This window comes from Ambystoma mexicanum, chromosome 7p, assembly GCF_040938575.1.
Source record: "Ambystoma mexicanum isolate Mex_15411 chromosome 7p, UKY_AmexF1_1, whole genome shotgun sequence".
In the NCBI taxonomy this organism is placed as follows: Eukaryota; Metazoa; Chordata; class Amphibia; order Caudata; family Ambystomatidae; genus Ambystoma; species Ambystoma mexicanum.
In genome coordinates, this window is record NC_090939.1 from 573200501 (window position 1) to 573217811 (window position 17311).

The window sequence follows — 17311 nt, forward strand, 5'->3', positions numbered from 1 at the left end:
CTCTAGGGCATCCGCCCTCTTGTCGTCCAGTAGGAAGTCCAGCAGGGGGGCCAGTTTGTACCACAACTCCCTGTCGTAGCGGGCTACGATAGCCAAGGCGTTGGCCGCCTTAATCGTCGTCGCTGCAAACGAGATGACCCTGCGTCCCATCGTATCCAATTTCTTTCCCTCGCCGTCCGGCGGGGAGGTCGACGTAGAGGCTGCGCCCCCCCCCCCCCCTGCTTTCTTCCTGGCCGCCGCAGAGACGACCGAGTCCGGGGGCCGCGTCCGGGACCCGGTACTTCTTCTCGTACCGATCCCTTCTAGCCAGCGTCGTGGATGGGTTCTTGAGGAGGGCGAGGTCCTCATCCCAAATATCGTCCAATAGAGGTACGGAGAGGACCGTCTTCCTCTTGGCCTCGCGCCGTTGATAAAGGAAACCTTCCTTCCTTCTTCTCTTCCGGGCAGAGCTGGAAAAGCTCGGATGCCCTGGCGATCATGGAGTGAAACGATCCAATCTCGTCGGGCGGGGAAGCCCGGGAGGGAGGTGACGACGGCAGATACTCGTCGTAAACCTCATCGTCCGTATCCGTCGCGGCCGTGTCAGTCCCTGTATCATCCCCACGAGTCGTGGACGGGGAGGAGGGCTGAACAGGGCGCGATGGCTGAAAAGGAGGTGGAGGATGAATCCTTCTTCTCTTAGGGGGAGGGCTCCCAGAAGGGCCTGGCTCCGGGTCCCCCGTCGGGAGCGGTTCCTCCGCTGGTGGTAACAGCAGTCTCGTCCTTATCTCCGAGCATAAGGACTGTATAGCCAACAAAATGGCCGCCGAGTTGTCTTGCGGCACTGGTTGAGGGGATTCCGACGGGCGGTCAGGGGCCCCGTCGGCACCCTCGACGTTATTGTCGTCTCCCACGTCGGGGTCCCTCCCGACGGGCTGGTCTTCTTCCACGCCAACGCCGTGGCTTAAGACTTCGACCAGCTCTTCCTCAGAGGTTGAGGCCGAATCCACGACGACCTCCTGCCCCCCCTTTTTCTTCTCCGTCGGAGGTTTCACGGGGGTCCTGTCGATGGGCATAAAAGAGGACTCCCTCTGCGGTGGCAGGGAGACTCTGAGCCCCGAGGTCGCCACCACTGGTGTAGCCTCCACAGGCTGAGCCAGGGCCGCCGCAACTGTCTCGATAGAGGCCTTGGCCGGATGGATTAAGGCTTTCACCACCTTAGGTGCGCTCACCGCCTTCTCCTTGGGGGGAGGGTCACTGCCTCGCTCTCCCTCCGATGGGGCCTTCGAGCTCGACTGGGGCCTCTCCAGGAGCTTCGCCGGGTGCTCGGCCTTCCTCTTACCCGAACCAGAGAGTTGGCTCGTGGATGATGGTGCCGGGGTGGATGCGCCCTGCCTGGCGCCCGTAGAGCCCGACCGTTCGGCGCTCCGGGTGCCAGCGGACTCGCGGTGCTTGGCCTTGTGTTGGACCCCCGTCGCCGGGGCGTCCTCAAAGGTCTTAGAAGACTGCTCAGATTTCTTCTTCTTCTCGCCTGACGGGCTCTTCCCTTCCAGCCAGTTGGCGAGACGTTGATGGCGGTCCTTCATGGTCCGCTACGACATATTGCCGCAAAACCCACAGTCCTTCTCCACGTGCGTCTTGTCCTCATGTAGGCAGTACAGACAAAAGGAGTGTTCGTCCTCCTTAAAGACATTCTGAAGCTGGCATCCAGGGCAGACCCTGAACAGCTTTCCGGGCGTCGAGCTTCCCTTCTCCTGGGCCATGTCCGAGATGGGCCTGAGAAACTTCTGGAGTCCTCCAAAAGCGTGGCTCAACGAAATCTTCACCCTTGAGGGGCGTAGACGAATCCGACACGGGTCCCCGTTGATCGGATGAAGAAACGGTAGAGCTTGAGGCTCTTTTGACCGAAAAATCGAAGTTTTTGAGAAAAAAACGTGAAAAAATAGCACTAACGCTCGAGAGCAATAGCACGAGGATCCCAACACTTGAACGTGCGGTAAAAATCTGAAGATGGCTGCCAGAGGCGGGGCTTAAGTAGAGGGCAGTCATTGGCTGTGGTCAGTATGACACAGATATCAGTGATTGGTTACTACTACGAAAGACAGATCAGAAACGAAACTGATACTGGTTTTTTCTTTACCGAGGATTCCCAGCCTGACGACGGGGAATATTCATGAGCATGTGAATCCATGCCAGACCCCATGCTGGAGAATTAGGTAAATACACTGTACACATTGGTTTAATTACGTGATTGGTGCAAATGATTTGAACGGAATCTGAATCATCACACACATCTATGGCCAGCCCTTTTCTTGGGATTTAATGTATACCTTAATGAACACTATGACTACCTCATATGTACAATTACAGTTATGATTCTGAATGGGTGTATAACTAACATGTCATTTTGATCAGGTGAGAATAAGAGGCCCTGACAAAGGACCTTCGAGTCCAAAATGCATAGGCCACGACTTTCTTACTTACTTTCATACTTATGAAATACAATGTATATTTCTTCATAACTGGAATAGTGAATTATTAAGAAGAAATCAAGAGTTATCGCAAGACTTAATTACCTTGATGATCAAGTAAACAAAACCCCAGTGGGTAATAGAGTGTGCGGCCCACACCGAAGGCGATTGAGCCTAGGTCTTTTCTTCATTTTGCACAATATTCAGTGCCTGACAAGGTGGCACTATACAGTGGGCTGCACCCCATGCACAATTTGGAAATAAAATCTATAGCTTTCAGAAAACCTTCTTCCTATTAAGTACAAACAAAGCAGTGCCCACTCACCAACTTAGCATTGACTAGGTCACAATCGTCCCCGTCTTCACCAAGATATCCTTTTTGGTAGTTTCTTATCTACCAACCCCAAGAACTAAGCTCGAGGTGCTATTTTTTCCAGTCTGTCGCATCCACCCTGTCTTTCCTCAGGGGGTGGGGTTTTGTACAGTAATCTCTTTTTGTTCTACTTGCAGATGGTGTGTTTTATTAAAGTGTTTATATTTGTATAGAACCTTGATACTGTTTGGGTCACTATTGGTTCACCTCCACACCCCTCTTAGGAGGATAGCCTGCCCTCAGCCCGGGTTACCACAAAAGGCAAAGAAGGCATATTTCTTAACTGTCCCCTTTTTACCTTTATGATTGCATAATTTTTTGGTTTGTAAAACTGCAAGGGCTGAGCGAGCCATTTAGTTCCTGCTACCCCTTGTACTCATGCGAGGCAGAATCAATTTGTCACACTCCCCTTGTATAGAGAGACAATGCAGCTCTGATTCAGGGCGTTGCAGAACAAGATCTCCCTGTCAGCAATTCACTGTGCTGGGCAGGCGAATACGACGGTAGACACCCTTAACAGGCAGGGCTCGGTCTCTCACGAGTCTGAGCTTTGTCAGGAAGTTAGTCTAGAGATCCTCACCCTCTGGGGAACACCTCAAGTGGATCTATTCACGTCCAGTGTGAACGGGAAGTGCAAATCTTTCTGCCCGAGGTAACTTCCCTCTGGAAAGAGCACTGGGGGACGCACCAATGGTGTAATGGAACTTCCAGCTCCTGTATGCGTTCCCACCGATTACCATCATCCCTCAAGTGAGCAAGAGGTTGAAGAGGTATGGAGCAACCATGAACCTGATTGCCCCACACTGGGACAGGAGAACATGGTATGCCGACCTTCTGGACATGGCCATCTGTCCTCCACATAGTCTTCCTTGGAGACCAGACCTCTCTCAGGAGTGGGGGCTGGTTCTTCACCCGAGCAAACACGCTCAACATGCATGCCTGGCTTGTGAAAGGCTAAGGTTCAGGGATTGGGACCTTCCGGAAGACGTGATGGAGGTTTTGCTTTTGGCTAGAAAGGCCAGCAACTAAAGCTCTATACCACTACCGTTGGAAAAAATTCTGCAGCTGGTGGGGAGCACAGGATGTGGCTCCCTTTTTATGTGACATCTCAAGGGTGTTGTCTTTGCTTCTTCATTTGGCAAGACAGGGCCTTCAGGTCGCCACCATTGATGCCTATTTAGCAGCACTCTCTATCATTAAGCGCACGCCAGAACAAGGATCATACTTCTCGATCACCTTAGTGGTGACTAACACCTTCCCTCTGACGCCCTTCGTTGTACTGGCATGGGACTTAAACTTAACATTTCTCATGGCTTTCCCATTTGAGACATTACATTTGCATCCTCTGAGGATATCTTGGATGGCTGCCTTTTTGCTCACGATTTCCTTAGCCTGAAGAGTGAGCGAAATTGCTGGCCCTGTTCTGTAAGCCACCTTTTACGATAACAAGGTGACTCTTAGAGTGCGCCCCTCGTTCCTTCTGAAGGTGGTATCAGAGATCCACCTGTCGCAGACAATTTGTCTGCCAGATTTCTATCCATATCCTCATTCATTCAAGGAGGAAGAAAGGCTGTATAGGCTGGACCCCAAAAGGGCTCCGAGTTTTTACATCATTAGAACAAGACTATTTAGGCTGGAAGATCAGCTATTCATTAGATATACCGACCTGAAAACTGGTAAAGGAATAATAGGAACTATGGGATCACTGCGCACCCCTTTATAGCGAATCTGAAAATGTTGAATTCAAAAACAGTGGTGCACAGTGAGCGCATGGATGTCTCCCTACTTACCTTTGCCTCCTCATCCGTACCTTCACACCGAGCAAATCCGCGTCCCTACCGTCTCCCTGCGACGCAAGTCTCCTATCCCAGAAGGGGGTAGGGACTTCCATCGCAAGGTCCTTTAATTTTTTTCTCCACTTTGTTTGCCACCGTGGCAATCCTTGCTTTGAAAGCAGGGGACACCCCTTCAGCCCCAAACCCATTTTACCGTACAAGGGGAACGGGGACAACACTGCAACCCCTGCTCCCCTTGTTTGGTATTTGGATTTGATATTTTCGACCCTTCCGAATGTGCGTTTATTTTTTGCCAACATTTCCGGCAATACCAAATAAAAAAGCACCCCATTGCTAGAGGGATAGTGATTTGTATGTCTGAATGCTGGATAAGGAATTCCCTGAAGGATTCGGGCCACATTTCACTAGGGGTGTGGCAGCTACTTCTGCTCTCGAAAGAGGGTTACCAGTCAGGCCGCAATGTGGTCCTTTTACACACACTTTCGCAAAACAGTACTGCCTCGACACAGCATCCGCAAAGGAGTTGTGTTTCAGCAGGGTTGCCCTACAACAAGTGGTGACCCAATCACCATGGAATTCCCTCCTTCCCTCCTCTCTAATGGTCTTACTGCTATGGGAGTCCATCTAAGATGAGGAATCTGTGAGAGCACCATCCAGTAGAAAGAACATTACCAGGGGTAAGTAATTTGTTCTGTTAAGCAGATTTTGTACAAACGTATTTGTAAGTTTTTATTTTCTTAGCAGACACTCAAAGTAATGAACATCCATTGTGAATAAGCCAATTACTGAGCCTTTACCAACAAGACATAAGGTTAGTGAATACTCCTACTGTCTTCCTACCATGAAAGGCTCATTTTACCAGGATGGGTATGAATTTCCCTTTGAGCTTTCTCTATTTATAAGCAACACCTTGCATTTCTTGCAACTTCTGAGCGCAATTAGATGGCGTTTAAAAGGTTTCTCCAATCTGCCAAAATAAAAGGCAATAGTGGAGCTAACTTTTTATCTTGCACTTTTCTTTTCATTTGACACACAACACTGCCATACTTCCGCAAGAAAATGTTATTTCAGTATTTTCTCTTTATTTTTTACAGACGTAGCACATTGGCTTGGGCCACTGTAGAATGTTTTGTTATCCCTGAAGAAGGTCCAATGGTGATGCTGGGGGACCAAAATATGTTGGAATAAGATTATCTATATTGTTTTTCAAGCACTTATTTCCATTGTCTGAGTCAGCCTATGTGTAGCACTTATGGGCTGTGCTACATGTACTTTGTTGAATGTATTTTGGTATAGTTTCGTCAGTGCATTGTTGTTATGCTTTTAAGTGTGCCATTGTTTGTATAGAAAATACAATTACATTGCACAGCGGCACTGTAACAATGTGCTGATCATCTTTTTGTGTTTGTTTAACTAAATATATTTTTGGAAGTGACAAAGCTTTTATGCTTTTGGTGCAATACTTGAGTTAATACCCATATGGTTTAAATGCATGTGTTGTGTTTTTATTGAACATGAGGGTTCTTTTCATTTGTATTGTGGACCTATGCCTTCCTGTTGGAACAATACATTTTAATGTGGGAGATGTCATTTTTAGATGCAGGATATAAATATCACAGAAAGTTCAAATCAGCATATTCTGGAACCAGGTCTACCAGGAAACCATAATCAGGGATTTGTGGGGTTGTCTTTCTGAATATGTGCCTGTTCCAGGTCTTCAAGTAGAGTGACAAAGTTTTTCCATTCGACTAGTTATAGTGCGCTGTTGGGTCAGTGGATTGGGGATGCGAGTGAGAGTGGAATGTATGACTGAAAAGTTCAGATTTAGGTTTCAGGTCCTGCAGCAGAGTAATATTGTGAATTGCAGAACATACGTTTTTATTTTGGGCATGACAAATTAATGATAAACATTTGTTGGGAGTAATGACCTGAACTTCCAGGCATTAACTGCTGAATGAACAGTTCCGCCCTCTGCTGACCAAAGAAACAGATTGGGAGTCACACATGCTGCCTTTTTCGAGAATTCAACCTGTCCCACTCAGACATATTCCATGTGACTATTCGTCTGTTAATGCACCTGCCTCACAGATGAGGATAGCAAAACAGGGTTAAAGACAAACTATCTCATCAGCTACTTGACCCATAAACCTACCTACCACCACCGGGACATTCAATGGCAAAAGTGAGTGGTGACCCATTCAAACAAGGAATGAGACTGTGCCCATCTACCCTGGAAGCGAATGCTGTGCTTCCTCCACCTACCCACCATGCCACATGGAAGAGACTCCAAAACACCAATGAGAACATGCACACCTTCTGCTGGATTTGTGTAGCTGCCTACTAAGATGGCAGAACATATTTCTGATTTTTTCAAATTAGAAAAGCTTTGGCCAAACCTAAAAACATCAAAACCTTTATTTATGTAAATGGATGAAACTGCCCAAATAAGCAATCATCACCGATTTGTGATCAAATAGCAACCAAGCACCAACACAAAAGGACATACTAGGGAGTTTAATCAGTGGATAAATAGTTCCTTTGCATGTTTATGTACATAATCAAGCCTAAATAGATCTAGTGGTAGCCGCAGAACATTACATTTTTTGTTTTCGAAACACGAAAAGGGACGTTGACAGAGCGTGCCAGTAATACTATCTCTAGTGTGACCTCCAATGTACTCCTGGTCCTTCACGCATTTAGGTCCCTCACATTGTTTTGTTTCTGACATGAGGTAGCATGAAGTGTAGCGTGATTACAGATGTAATGAAGCAGATAAGAGTAGATGAAGCCAGAAAACATTAATGCACCTTCTTCTCCAAATGGGCGTTGTGGGGGAGGGGCATATGTGAATCTAAGCAGATACAAGCATCAGAAATACGATTACGGTCAGTAATATATCCCTTCTGAGGCTTTTGGCACTGCTTAGATCACATGCGTAGATTAGCAAGCAGTGTCTGGAGAAGGTGGCGGATTGTGAGACAGTACAGCGACAAACAGATGTTTTAGCACCACTTGTCCCACCTGTGAATCTACTTTATAATGTGTGTCAATGCAGTAGTGCTGAGTGAAAGTATGTATGGAGCTCCATGTTGCTGCTTTGTAAATTTCACCCCGCAGGACGTTTGCAAAAAATGCCAGAGTAGCTCCTGTGCCCCTGGGAGTGAGCTCTTGGTGTGAAAGGCAGAGTCTTGTTTGACAGAGAGTAGCAGAGTTGTATGCATTTCACTATCCATCTGGAGATGGCACTTTTTGAAAGGTGATCTTCCCTGCCAGGTGCCATGGAGACAAACAGTTGGTCTGTTCTTGCAGTGGTTTTGTTTTGTTTACATAGAAAAGAACCACCCTCCTTACATTTATAGTGTATGGAGCTTTTTCTCAGTTGAGCTTGAAGGGTTTTGAAAGAAAGCTGGTAGTTCAATGGACAGGTTGACATGGAGCTTAGATATGAACTTAGGTGAAACTCTAGGGTGTGTTCTTAGTACCAACTTGTCTTTGTGGATAACAAAGAAAGGGTCTTGCACTGAAAGCTTGTAGTTCACAGACTCTTCTTATGAAGCTGATAGCCACCAAAAAAGCAGTTTTTATGTCAGGTGTTTAAGGCTGGATATGTGCATAGGCGCTAAGAGCTTTGCCGGTACATTTAGGTCCCACCCTGGAGGCGGGTTTGGATAGGGAGGGTAAAGTCTTTTTACTCCATCCACGAATGACTTAATGACCTGGACTTTCCACCAGGACACCCTGCTTTGAGAAGTGGTGCACACGGATAGAGCCGCTAGGTGAACCTTGATGGAGTTAAATACTAGCCTGGAGCATGTAATGAAGAATGTGTGAAGGGGTTCATTCGATCGGGTTTAGCCTTTTTGACTGGCACCATACTACAAATTTCTCAATTTGTTAAAATAACAGTGTCTGGTTTGCTTACCTCCTTGAGGATTTCCATACACCTCTGAGGCAGTTTTAAATGGCCAAACTCTATGACTTCAGGATTCACGCTGGTAAATTCATAGATTATGGGTGGAACGTTGTCCGGATGAAAGGCTAAGTTTGCCCCTGCCGGGATTCGAACCTGCGTCAGCAGGCTCTGCACAGATGTCAAAAGGGGCGATCTACTCGCTGTGCTATCGGACCGGTACTGAATGCCAATACCGTGGGCAATAGCCCAATGCCAGGTCAGTTGGGCTTCCTTGGACAGTGTCTTGGACCTCGCCTCCCACCCCCGCTTCCACAGATAGGGTATTGTCCGAAAGGACTTTGACGGTCTAGCCTTTCATTATTGGGAGAAATAATGTGAGCACCCACCAAACCACTCTGAGTTTGCGCACATTTATATGGAGGGACGTCTCCCGAGGTGTCCAAAGCCCTCTGATGTGCATCTGATACACATGCGTGCCCCAACCTTGCAGGGAGGAGTCCGTCACCAGTGTTTTGTTGGGCGTTGGTTCCTGAAACGTCTTCCCTTTTCCGACATTGGACCTGTTGGCCCACCATTGGAGTCGCAAGCAGTCTGGGAGGGATCTGCACCGTGTCCCCCTGCCCCCCATGACCCGATTACTTAGGACCAGTTTGCCGTCAGGAATTCTTGCAACAGCCATATGTGGAGCCTGGAGTACGGGACTAGGAGTATGCATGATGCCATTGTTCTGAGCAGCTGCATGAAGAGGCTCACCGTTCGTATTTTGTTGGGTTTGAATGTTTTCAGCAATAATGTAAGGCCGTTTACGTCTTGCGAGGGAGGCACTCTGGGTTCCTTGGTGGAGAATTCCGCTCCCAGGAATACAAGTTTCTTTGATGGCTGCAAGAAGGATTTTTTGTAATTGATGGCAAAGCCTAATGTTTGGAGCAGACACACTGTTGCTGCTATAGAGAGCTTCGCTCCTACCCTGGATGGTGCACGCAGTAACCAGTCGTCTAAATAGGGATAGACATGATGACCCTATTTGTGGCGATTGGCCGCCACTGGTGCAAGGCACTTTGTAAAGGTGTGTGGAGCAGATTTTAGGTCGAATGGAAGCACTCTGAATTGGCAGTGCGACTTGCCGACCACGAACCAGAGGACCTTTTGGTGCCCTGGGTGGATGGGGATGTGGAAGTATGCGTCCTGGAGATCCAAGAACATGAGGTAGTAGTCGGGCTGCATTGCTTCTATTATGTGCTGTAGGGTGACCATGGTGAACCTTTGGTGCTTGATATATTTTTTTTTACCTCTGCCAGTCTAGAATAAGCCTCCATTTTCTGTCCGGCTTGTGGATGAAGATGTACACTCCCTCCCCTGCCATCCCTCCCGCAGAGGTTCCCGGGGACTTTTTCTATGGCCCTATTTCGCAGCATGAGCTGCACCTCTCTGAGGAGCGTGGTCTTGCATGCCTCGAGTCGGTGGTCCGGCGGCATGGGAGGAGGTCATTCTTTGAACTCTAGCTGATGCCCATACAATACCACATCCAGCACCCATTTGTCTGTTATTTTTCTCCAGTTCCGGGCAATTATGGAGCTCCTCCACTCTCGGACGCCGTGAGATCCGGAGGGCTGCTAGCGGCGCTGGCTCTGCCTATAGTATTAAGACTTCTGATACCCTTGGTACACTCTTGTACCCCTATGAGTAATAGGGTATTGTCTTCCTCTGTTGACGTAGATGTGGGTGTTCTGCCCACGGCTCCACTGAACTGATGAAAAGGCTGGCGGTTCTACAAGGATGTAAAGCAGCTGACCGTGTCCGTGTTGATGGTTTTGAGGGCTTTGCCGATCTTCGGGCCAAATAGCTCATTGGCCTCGAAAGGCATGTCCACTACTTTGTGGTGGGCATCGGCACGGAAGTCCGTGCATCGGAGCCACGCTGGTCTCCTTAGGACTGCCCCGTTGGCCGCCTGTTTAAATCCTGTTTGCGCCAGGTCTACTGCAATGTTGATCCCCAGGTTGGAGGCTTCTTCCCCTTCCTTTAGGATTGTCTTTGCTTCCTTTCATTTCTCCTTCGGGAGATGCTGGAGAATCTGAGCCAATTTATGCCACATCACTCAATCGCACTTGGAAATGATAATTAGTGAGTTGGCTGCCTTCACCGTTGTGCCCCTATTGCCAGGACCTTTTTCCTTAAATGCGTACAGTGTACACAGCTCACTGTCCGGAAGTACTGTGCACTTCTGCTTGTTGGAATTTGCCTTTCGGCTTGCCTCTGCTGAGACTACCGACTCGGGTGAAGTCTGAGAAGTTAGGACCTTGGGTGCATTTTCAGGTGAGTTGTGTTTCTTATCGAGGCATCCTTTAACGGCTGGAGAAGTGAATGGGCACTTCATTGTCTCAAGTCCTCCTTGCCAGACATGGTCAGGGATAGGTATCTAGACGACCGCTTTCAGCCTTTTCCCCATCATGTGTAAAAAACACTCATCTTCTGAGGCAAGGAGGCCAAATTCTTTACAAGCTGTCATGATGGTGTAATGGAACCGTGTGATGTCATCCAGAGGGGTTGGGGGATTTGCTGGCCCCTCGTCCAGGGGGAATTCCTGTGGGGAATCAGTGTCCCAATTGGCGTCCTTCCACAGAAGTGGGACGATTAAGACGTACTGTCCTGGGGATCGCCTGCATCCGTGTCCATCAGTTGCCACTCTTCTGGCACTGATCGCACCAGAGGTGAGACGCGACTCCTTTTGCGTGAGGGCGAGGTCAGCGTCAGTGAAGTTCTTCTGAGCCTGCGGCCTGGTCGGGTGCCAGGGGAGACCGACCTGGATTGCGAGCGTACTATGGAGGACCTTACTGTCCTGCAGCCTGATCTAGATCTGGACATGGGCGGAGAGTAGCATAGCACTGCCGGCTGAGGTGGAGGTTGTAGAGGTTCCAACGCTGGCATCACTAGTCTCGTTAGTGCTGCTGGTCCATACTTCTTTTTGCAGGACTTCTTAGTGGGAGGGTCCTGGGACTGGGTCTGCCTCTCCCGGTGGTTTACCACCCGATTATCCTTCCTCTGGGATGTGCCTCCCTGGTGTTGGTGGCCTGGTCAGTGCCTCCTCTTGCATTATAACTCACTCTTCTGAGTCAGACGCTTGATGTGGGTCTCAAAGTCGGTGTCGATTTTGTACTGCAATATCTCCTCAGGAATCCCGTCGGAGTGTTGAAGTTGGGAGACCTGATGTATGGTGCGACCAGTTGTTGGTCAGTTCCCAGAGCAGTCGACTTCTTTGGTTGAGGAGGCTGTATTGGTTGCCCCCGAAGAATATTTTGTTTCTCCATCGCCGAGGGTGTTGTCGATGTCGTCTGCGATGAGCCGTCCTTTAGTGGTCTCTTGAGTCCTGGGGATTTTCCCTCACCCACTGCAATCGCTGTAGGCAGCAACAAGATGTCCATGCCTGTGTGGTCTTTCTCTGTGGATTTCTTCTTCGATGACCCGGTTTTAAGGAGTGTCGTGGACCAGCCGGACTTGTGGAGCGTTGTGGACTAGCCGGTTTTATGGAGCATCGTGGAGGGGCTAGCTGGCCTTGTGTTTGGCGCCGTTGACGGGCTCACCATATGTGCCTTTGCCTGCACCTGTTCCATCGACTTGGTTGAAGTGTGCTTATGCGCTTTCAGCATATCGACCAACTTCATCGACTAGTGTTATGCCCTTTTGGTATAGTCTACGAGGGACTTGCGACTACGGCTGCAGACGGCGATGCCTGGGGGGTCACCGTGGCCGGTCTTTGCTAGCACAAGGGGTTTCGGGTGTTAACAGTCACCCCCCCACTGAAACGAGCAATGACTTTGACAAGGCTACTTTATCCTCCTCCACTGACCTTGATCTGTGCTTGTACTTCAGTTTCTCTGTCGACTTGCCGCCTTCCGTTCAGGATTTCCGTCCCGTGACAACAGACCTTCTCTGGGTGACAACGGCCTTTCTGGCTTCTTGGAGGGCCTCTGCCCACCATCAACAGCTCTTAGCCGTGGGTGACTCAGCATTTGCTCTTTTTCGGCAGCCTCTCTTCTGACCTGGCCCTTTCCATCGACCGTGGTCGTTCTCCTGTGGGAGTGGCCACGCTTTCAGTCGATTCGACATCACAGGGGTATTCGGGGTAGTTCCCTTCATTGAGCCAGTAGACCAGTCTCAGATTTCTTTCCTTGAGTGTCCTGGAACCAATACCTCTACAGTGCGATTGTCAACCGTGTGGTGGGGGGTACAAGCAGCATATGCAGTTGGAGTGTTTCTTTTCCTCATATATATTTTTCAGGCCACAAGTGGCACATGCCTTAAAAAGGGGTCTCCTTTTGCCCTCCATCCCCACTTATCTGCCACACATTGTTGCTGTAGACTTGATGGCTGTATTAATTAAGAAGAAGAAAAAGGCTATTTTCACTGAATTATAAACATAGACTCTATTTGGAGAAAACCAGGACGCCCTCAGCTTCAACATGTGGTTAGAATCTGAGGGGAAAGGGAAGAGGAGGGTCAAGTTGAGGACTCATTGACGGGGATCTAAACCACCCATAACAATGGTGTTAGGCTACAAAATGTAGGTTCTTCTTGCCTCTAGCAAGGGGAATCAAAAGTTAACCAAGGATTCCCAGCATGACGTCAGGGAATATTCATAGCATGCGAGTCTCTGAAAAATCCAATGATGGAGAACTTGGTTTGTCTTGCTTTTCTTTCTACCTTAAAAAAACAGATAAAGCAATGTAACCAAACTTAGAAAAAAATATGTAGCTGCTTCCAAAATCTAAGGGCATGTGGAATAAAGATAATTTAGTGGACTATGCATACATTCATTTTTTGTTCACTCCTACTGCGAATACTTACTTTACCTGCACAAATCAAATGGACAACATTGAAGTATCCCTTAATAGCATTAAAATCAACTAATGTTGGAGGAAACAATTAAATTGAATTACTTTAAGACAAATTGCATCCTAAATGAGCATCAGTTGGTTTCAACTAATAGTGCCAAGTGGCTGTCAAAGTGTCTGGTTGCACTATAAAAGTGAACTTGACAATGTATTAAATAAAAACATTAAAACTGCGAAAAATTAATTAACCTAGTCATAGATTTTAGTCCCACAAATAAAGCCTTCTCAAAGTTTTATAGAAATGCATCTTACTGGAAATGTAGGGGGAAGTACAATGCGTTTTGGTGAGCAAGACAATGACCCCACAGCAACCACCGCCTTTACAGGGATTGTTAAGATCTGTAAAATAAATTGACATTTAGAATCAAACAGACAAAAATAAAAAGTGTTTTGCAAGCATGTAAAACATTTGCAAAGAAGATCTATCCACATTGTATGTCAATATTCTGTTTTTAGAGTAAATATGGGACATACATCTTCAATGTGGCTTATACATTACAGTTATCAAGCAGTTGTCAAGGGAACAAAAACGTAGAGGGCGATAAGACTTTTAGTCAATGTAGCAGATCTAGGTACCCACAGACTTCAATTCCCTTATAACGTCACCACCATATGAAGTAGCAATCGGTCCCAAGAGGAGAAGTCAGTTTGTGGTGTTGCTGACAACTTTGGAAGCTATGCACACCATTGATGAAGTAAATGATAAGACATCCTATAAAGTTGGTGATGACTAGAGTAAACAGTCATTAAAAATCCTTTCGTTTTTGAGGAACTGCAAAAGCGTTTTTTTGGGGTAAAGAGAAAGTCTAGAAAATGATGAAAGAAGGCTGTTAAATATAAAGGGAGAGGAAACCAGAGATTGACAACATTCACATCTGTATCTCACTGCTGCACCACCCTTTTTATATCTGCACCACAGAAAGTGCAGCCAAAGCACATCGTACAATGCACATTAGTTCCAGAGGTACAAATAGTGTACTCATTTTAAAAGGGGTTCAGAAAGGCTCAAATGAAATGGGCTAATACAAATAAATCAACATAATGGATTCTGGCTTAAGCGTAATGGAAACCATCATTTAAATAGTTGTCTTTGCTATTAACAATATTGTTTGTTTTGCAGTGGGTAATTATGGGGGTTAGACTGGTGTGCGTTCGGTACAACTGCTAGTTAACCTGTACAAAAATCATCTGCTTAACACCCTATTTGAAGCCCCTGTGAATACCAACACGATGAGCGTCAGACCTATTTAACTACAAAAACATTGCCAATCGAAATAAGTTGCCGGTTGCTTTGGAGTGGTTCGGTCACAAGCAGAAACTATTAAATAACAGAATATCTAGGGGGCATGGCTAACTAGCCATGGTTTAGGACGTGCCTTCGTGTCGTGCTCCTCATGATCTGACATTGATCCGAGTGATTGCGCTGAAAGACTCCTGCACACGACTTGAAACTGTAGGATTCCGTGTCTGAAGGCACAATCTGCAAGCACCCGGAGAAGAAAATGCCTTGCGCTTATGAATCGGAAGATAATTGATTTTGAAGGAGTCGCAGTGGAGACAAAGTGGTGCCAAGATGGCGGACGACAAAGGGTGCGTCATCATAGCCCCGAGAAGGACTGAAGGCTGCCGAATGGTATGAGCCGCCGGGACGCCGCCTGCTGATAGAAGCGCTTGGGAGCCTCACTCTGTTTATTGAAACAAAGTGGCAGCGCTCCCGGCTGCGAACCGAAGAAACAAATTAAAGTGAAACAGTAGCAGCGGGCGGACGCCGTATGCTGCGCGGCTCTCGGCCGCTCGTGAAATAAGCTGGGGAGGAAGAACAGTGAACGGCGGTGAACTCCTCCAATGAGGCACCACTCGCTCTTAACATAGGGTGCATAGAAGTGCAGCCCTGAGCGCAGATCATAAAGATGGCCCTGTTGCTCCTGCAGGGACGGATGCTGAATGCTGGAGCGGCTCCCAGCTGTTGATGAAGGCGGCCGTGCCGAACGAACGCCTGGAACTACGGGAGTGTGGACGGCGGCGAATACAACAAAGGAGGTGCTTCCTGTGATCAAGAAAGGGCGAAAGGTGGCGCAGCCCTGAGCACCGGTGCTGGGGGTTGTTTTCTTACGCTTGGAATACGGGATGCACGGTGATGAGGCCAGTTGACTGCCTAGGTCCCCTTGCACTGTTGAAGCATGCTGCAAAGGTGCAGTGTGCAGCCTGAGCCAGTACACTGTTGGAATATAGGGAGACCTGGCATGGAATAAGTGGATGAATAGAGTGGACTGTAATGCCTGCTTTATCACAACATAAGCCCATAAATTGATCCCTCTCCACTTCTGAAGTGCCCAGTAATTGCAGTGCACCGGGAGCACGGGCCGCGGAGGCTCGCCACTAAGAACTCTACTCGAAGGATAGACGTGGGAGGACACAGCCCAATCCAAGATCGACTTTGAGTGCAGCCTAACAAGGTGGCCCACTGAGGTCACCCAAAACGCTGACCTGCAGTGGGGATACTAAAGTGACACCGGAGAGCTGCTCTCAGACATAGCGCGATTGCATGATGTCTGTGAAAGGGCTGAAGGCCAGGGGCAAGCAGCCCACTATGGACACCTTTGCGAAGGTGCAACGGACCCCTTCGACTCCAGCACAAAGGACGGGGGAGGCATCGGGGGATGACCCCCCCTGAGGGAGGAAACCAACAAGTCCTAGCGGCCATAACGGAATTGAGTGCTCAGTGGGGCACGGCAATGGCGGAACTTCGGACAGCCCTAGAAAATAAAATAGATGCTGTGGGAATTGAAGTTACCTTGCTGCGACAGGACGTTAGAGCGCTAGCAGAAAGAACTAGCGGATTGGAAAGCGCAGTAAAAATCAACACTGATGTAAGCACGACCAATGCAAAGGAGGTCCACGTGCTCAAACAGCAGGTTGCCAACCTGGAAAACAGGGTGGAGGAAGCAGAAGGACGGGTGAGATGGAACAGCTGAAGGCCAAGACCCCACAGATTATGTGGAGAACATGATCCTGCAAGGAGTGGGAGCGGACAAACTCTCACAGGGGTTCACCGTAGAGCATGCACATCGGGCCCTTATGAGAAAACCACGGCCTGGAGCTCCACCGCAGCCGATAATTGCGAAAATCTTGAATTACAAGGACAGGGAAAAGATTCTGGCGTATTTTCGTAAGGGCGGAACGATAGAGAGGGCCTCTTCCAGAGTTACGGCATACTATAATGGTGCAAAGGCAGCGATATAGTTATGTTGCGGTTAAGAGAAGACTGCGCGCGGCAGACATCAGGTACATGTTGTACCCAGCAAAGCTGAAAGTACTGCACTAAGGCAGAGCGATGTTCTTTGACACCCCAGAGGATGCGGCGTCGTGGCTGGATCTACAGGGCTGTCTGGCGCAGAACGAGGAGCGAGATCCCCAGGAGCACGATAAGTGAAGACGCTATGTCATGTACCCTGCGAGGGTGGGAGTGTGGGGATTTCCTGGTATGGTGCCACGAATTACTTGGTAGACACGGCATAGCTCTTGAAATTTATGACTATGGGACTGGAATATAGTGTGATAAAAAGCAAATGAAAACGGAAGTATTGGGTGTAGCAATTCTAGACGAATGGGAGCGACAGGATCGCACTTACTTACACCCCCCCCCCCGAGATTTTAGTAGAAAGGCGGCCAATAGGGCGGCCTCATCCTGCTGAGCCGCGAGTACGGCTCTTACCAGAAAGGGCTAGATGCGGGGGTGCCTGAGATCCAGGGATGGAGCTGGGCAACAGTTGGGGAGGGTGAAGTTGGGGAAGGGAAGGGAGAAGGGTGGGAGAGGGGAGGGGGTGTTTGGGGTGTTTTCAATTAAGGGGAGTTTGAATCGGGGAGCGAGCCTATATAGACTAAGCTGG

At 48.3% G+C, this 17311-nt stretch overlaps 1 protein-coding gene across 1 annotated transcript in view; it reads right to left on the reverse strand.

The window, feature by feature from the left end:
- The window catches only part of TMEM131 (transmembrane protein 131), a 2512175-nt gene that overhangs the window by 1324483 nt on the left and 1170381 nt on the right, over nt 1-17311 (reverse strand). Inside the window, exon 19 of the mRNA XM_069636582.1 lies at nt 13674-13760. Within this exon, the coding sequence (XP_069492683.1) occupies nt 13674-13760 (87 nt within the window). The remainder of the gene's footprint in view (nt 1-13673; nt 13761-17311) is intronic.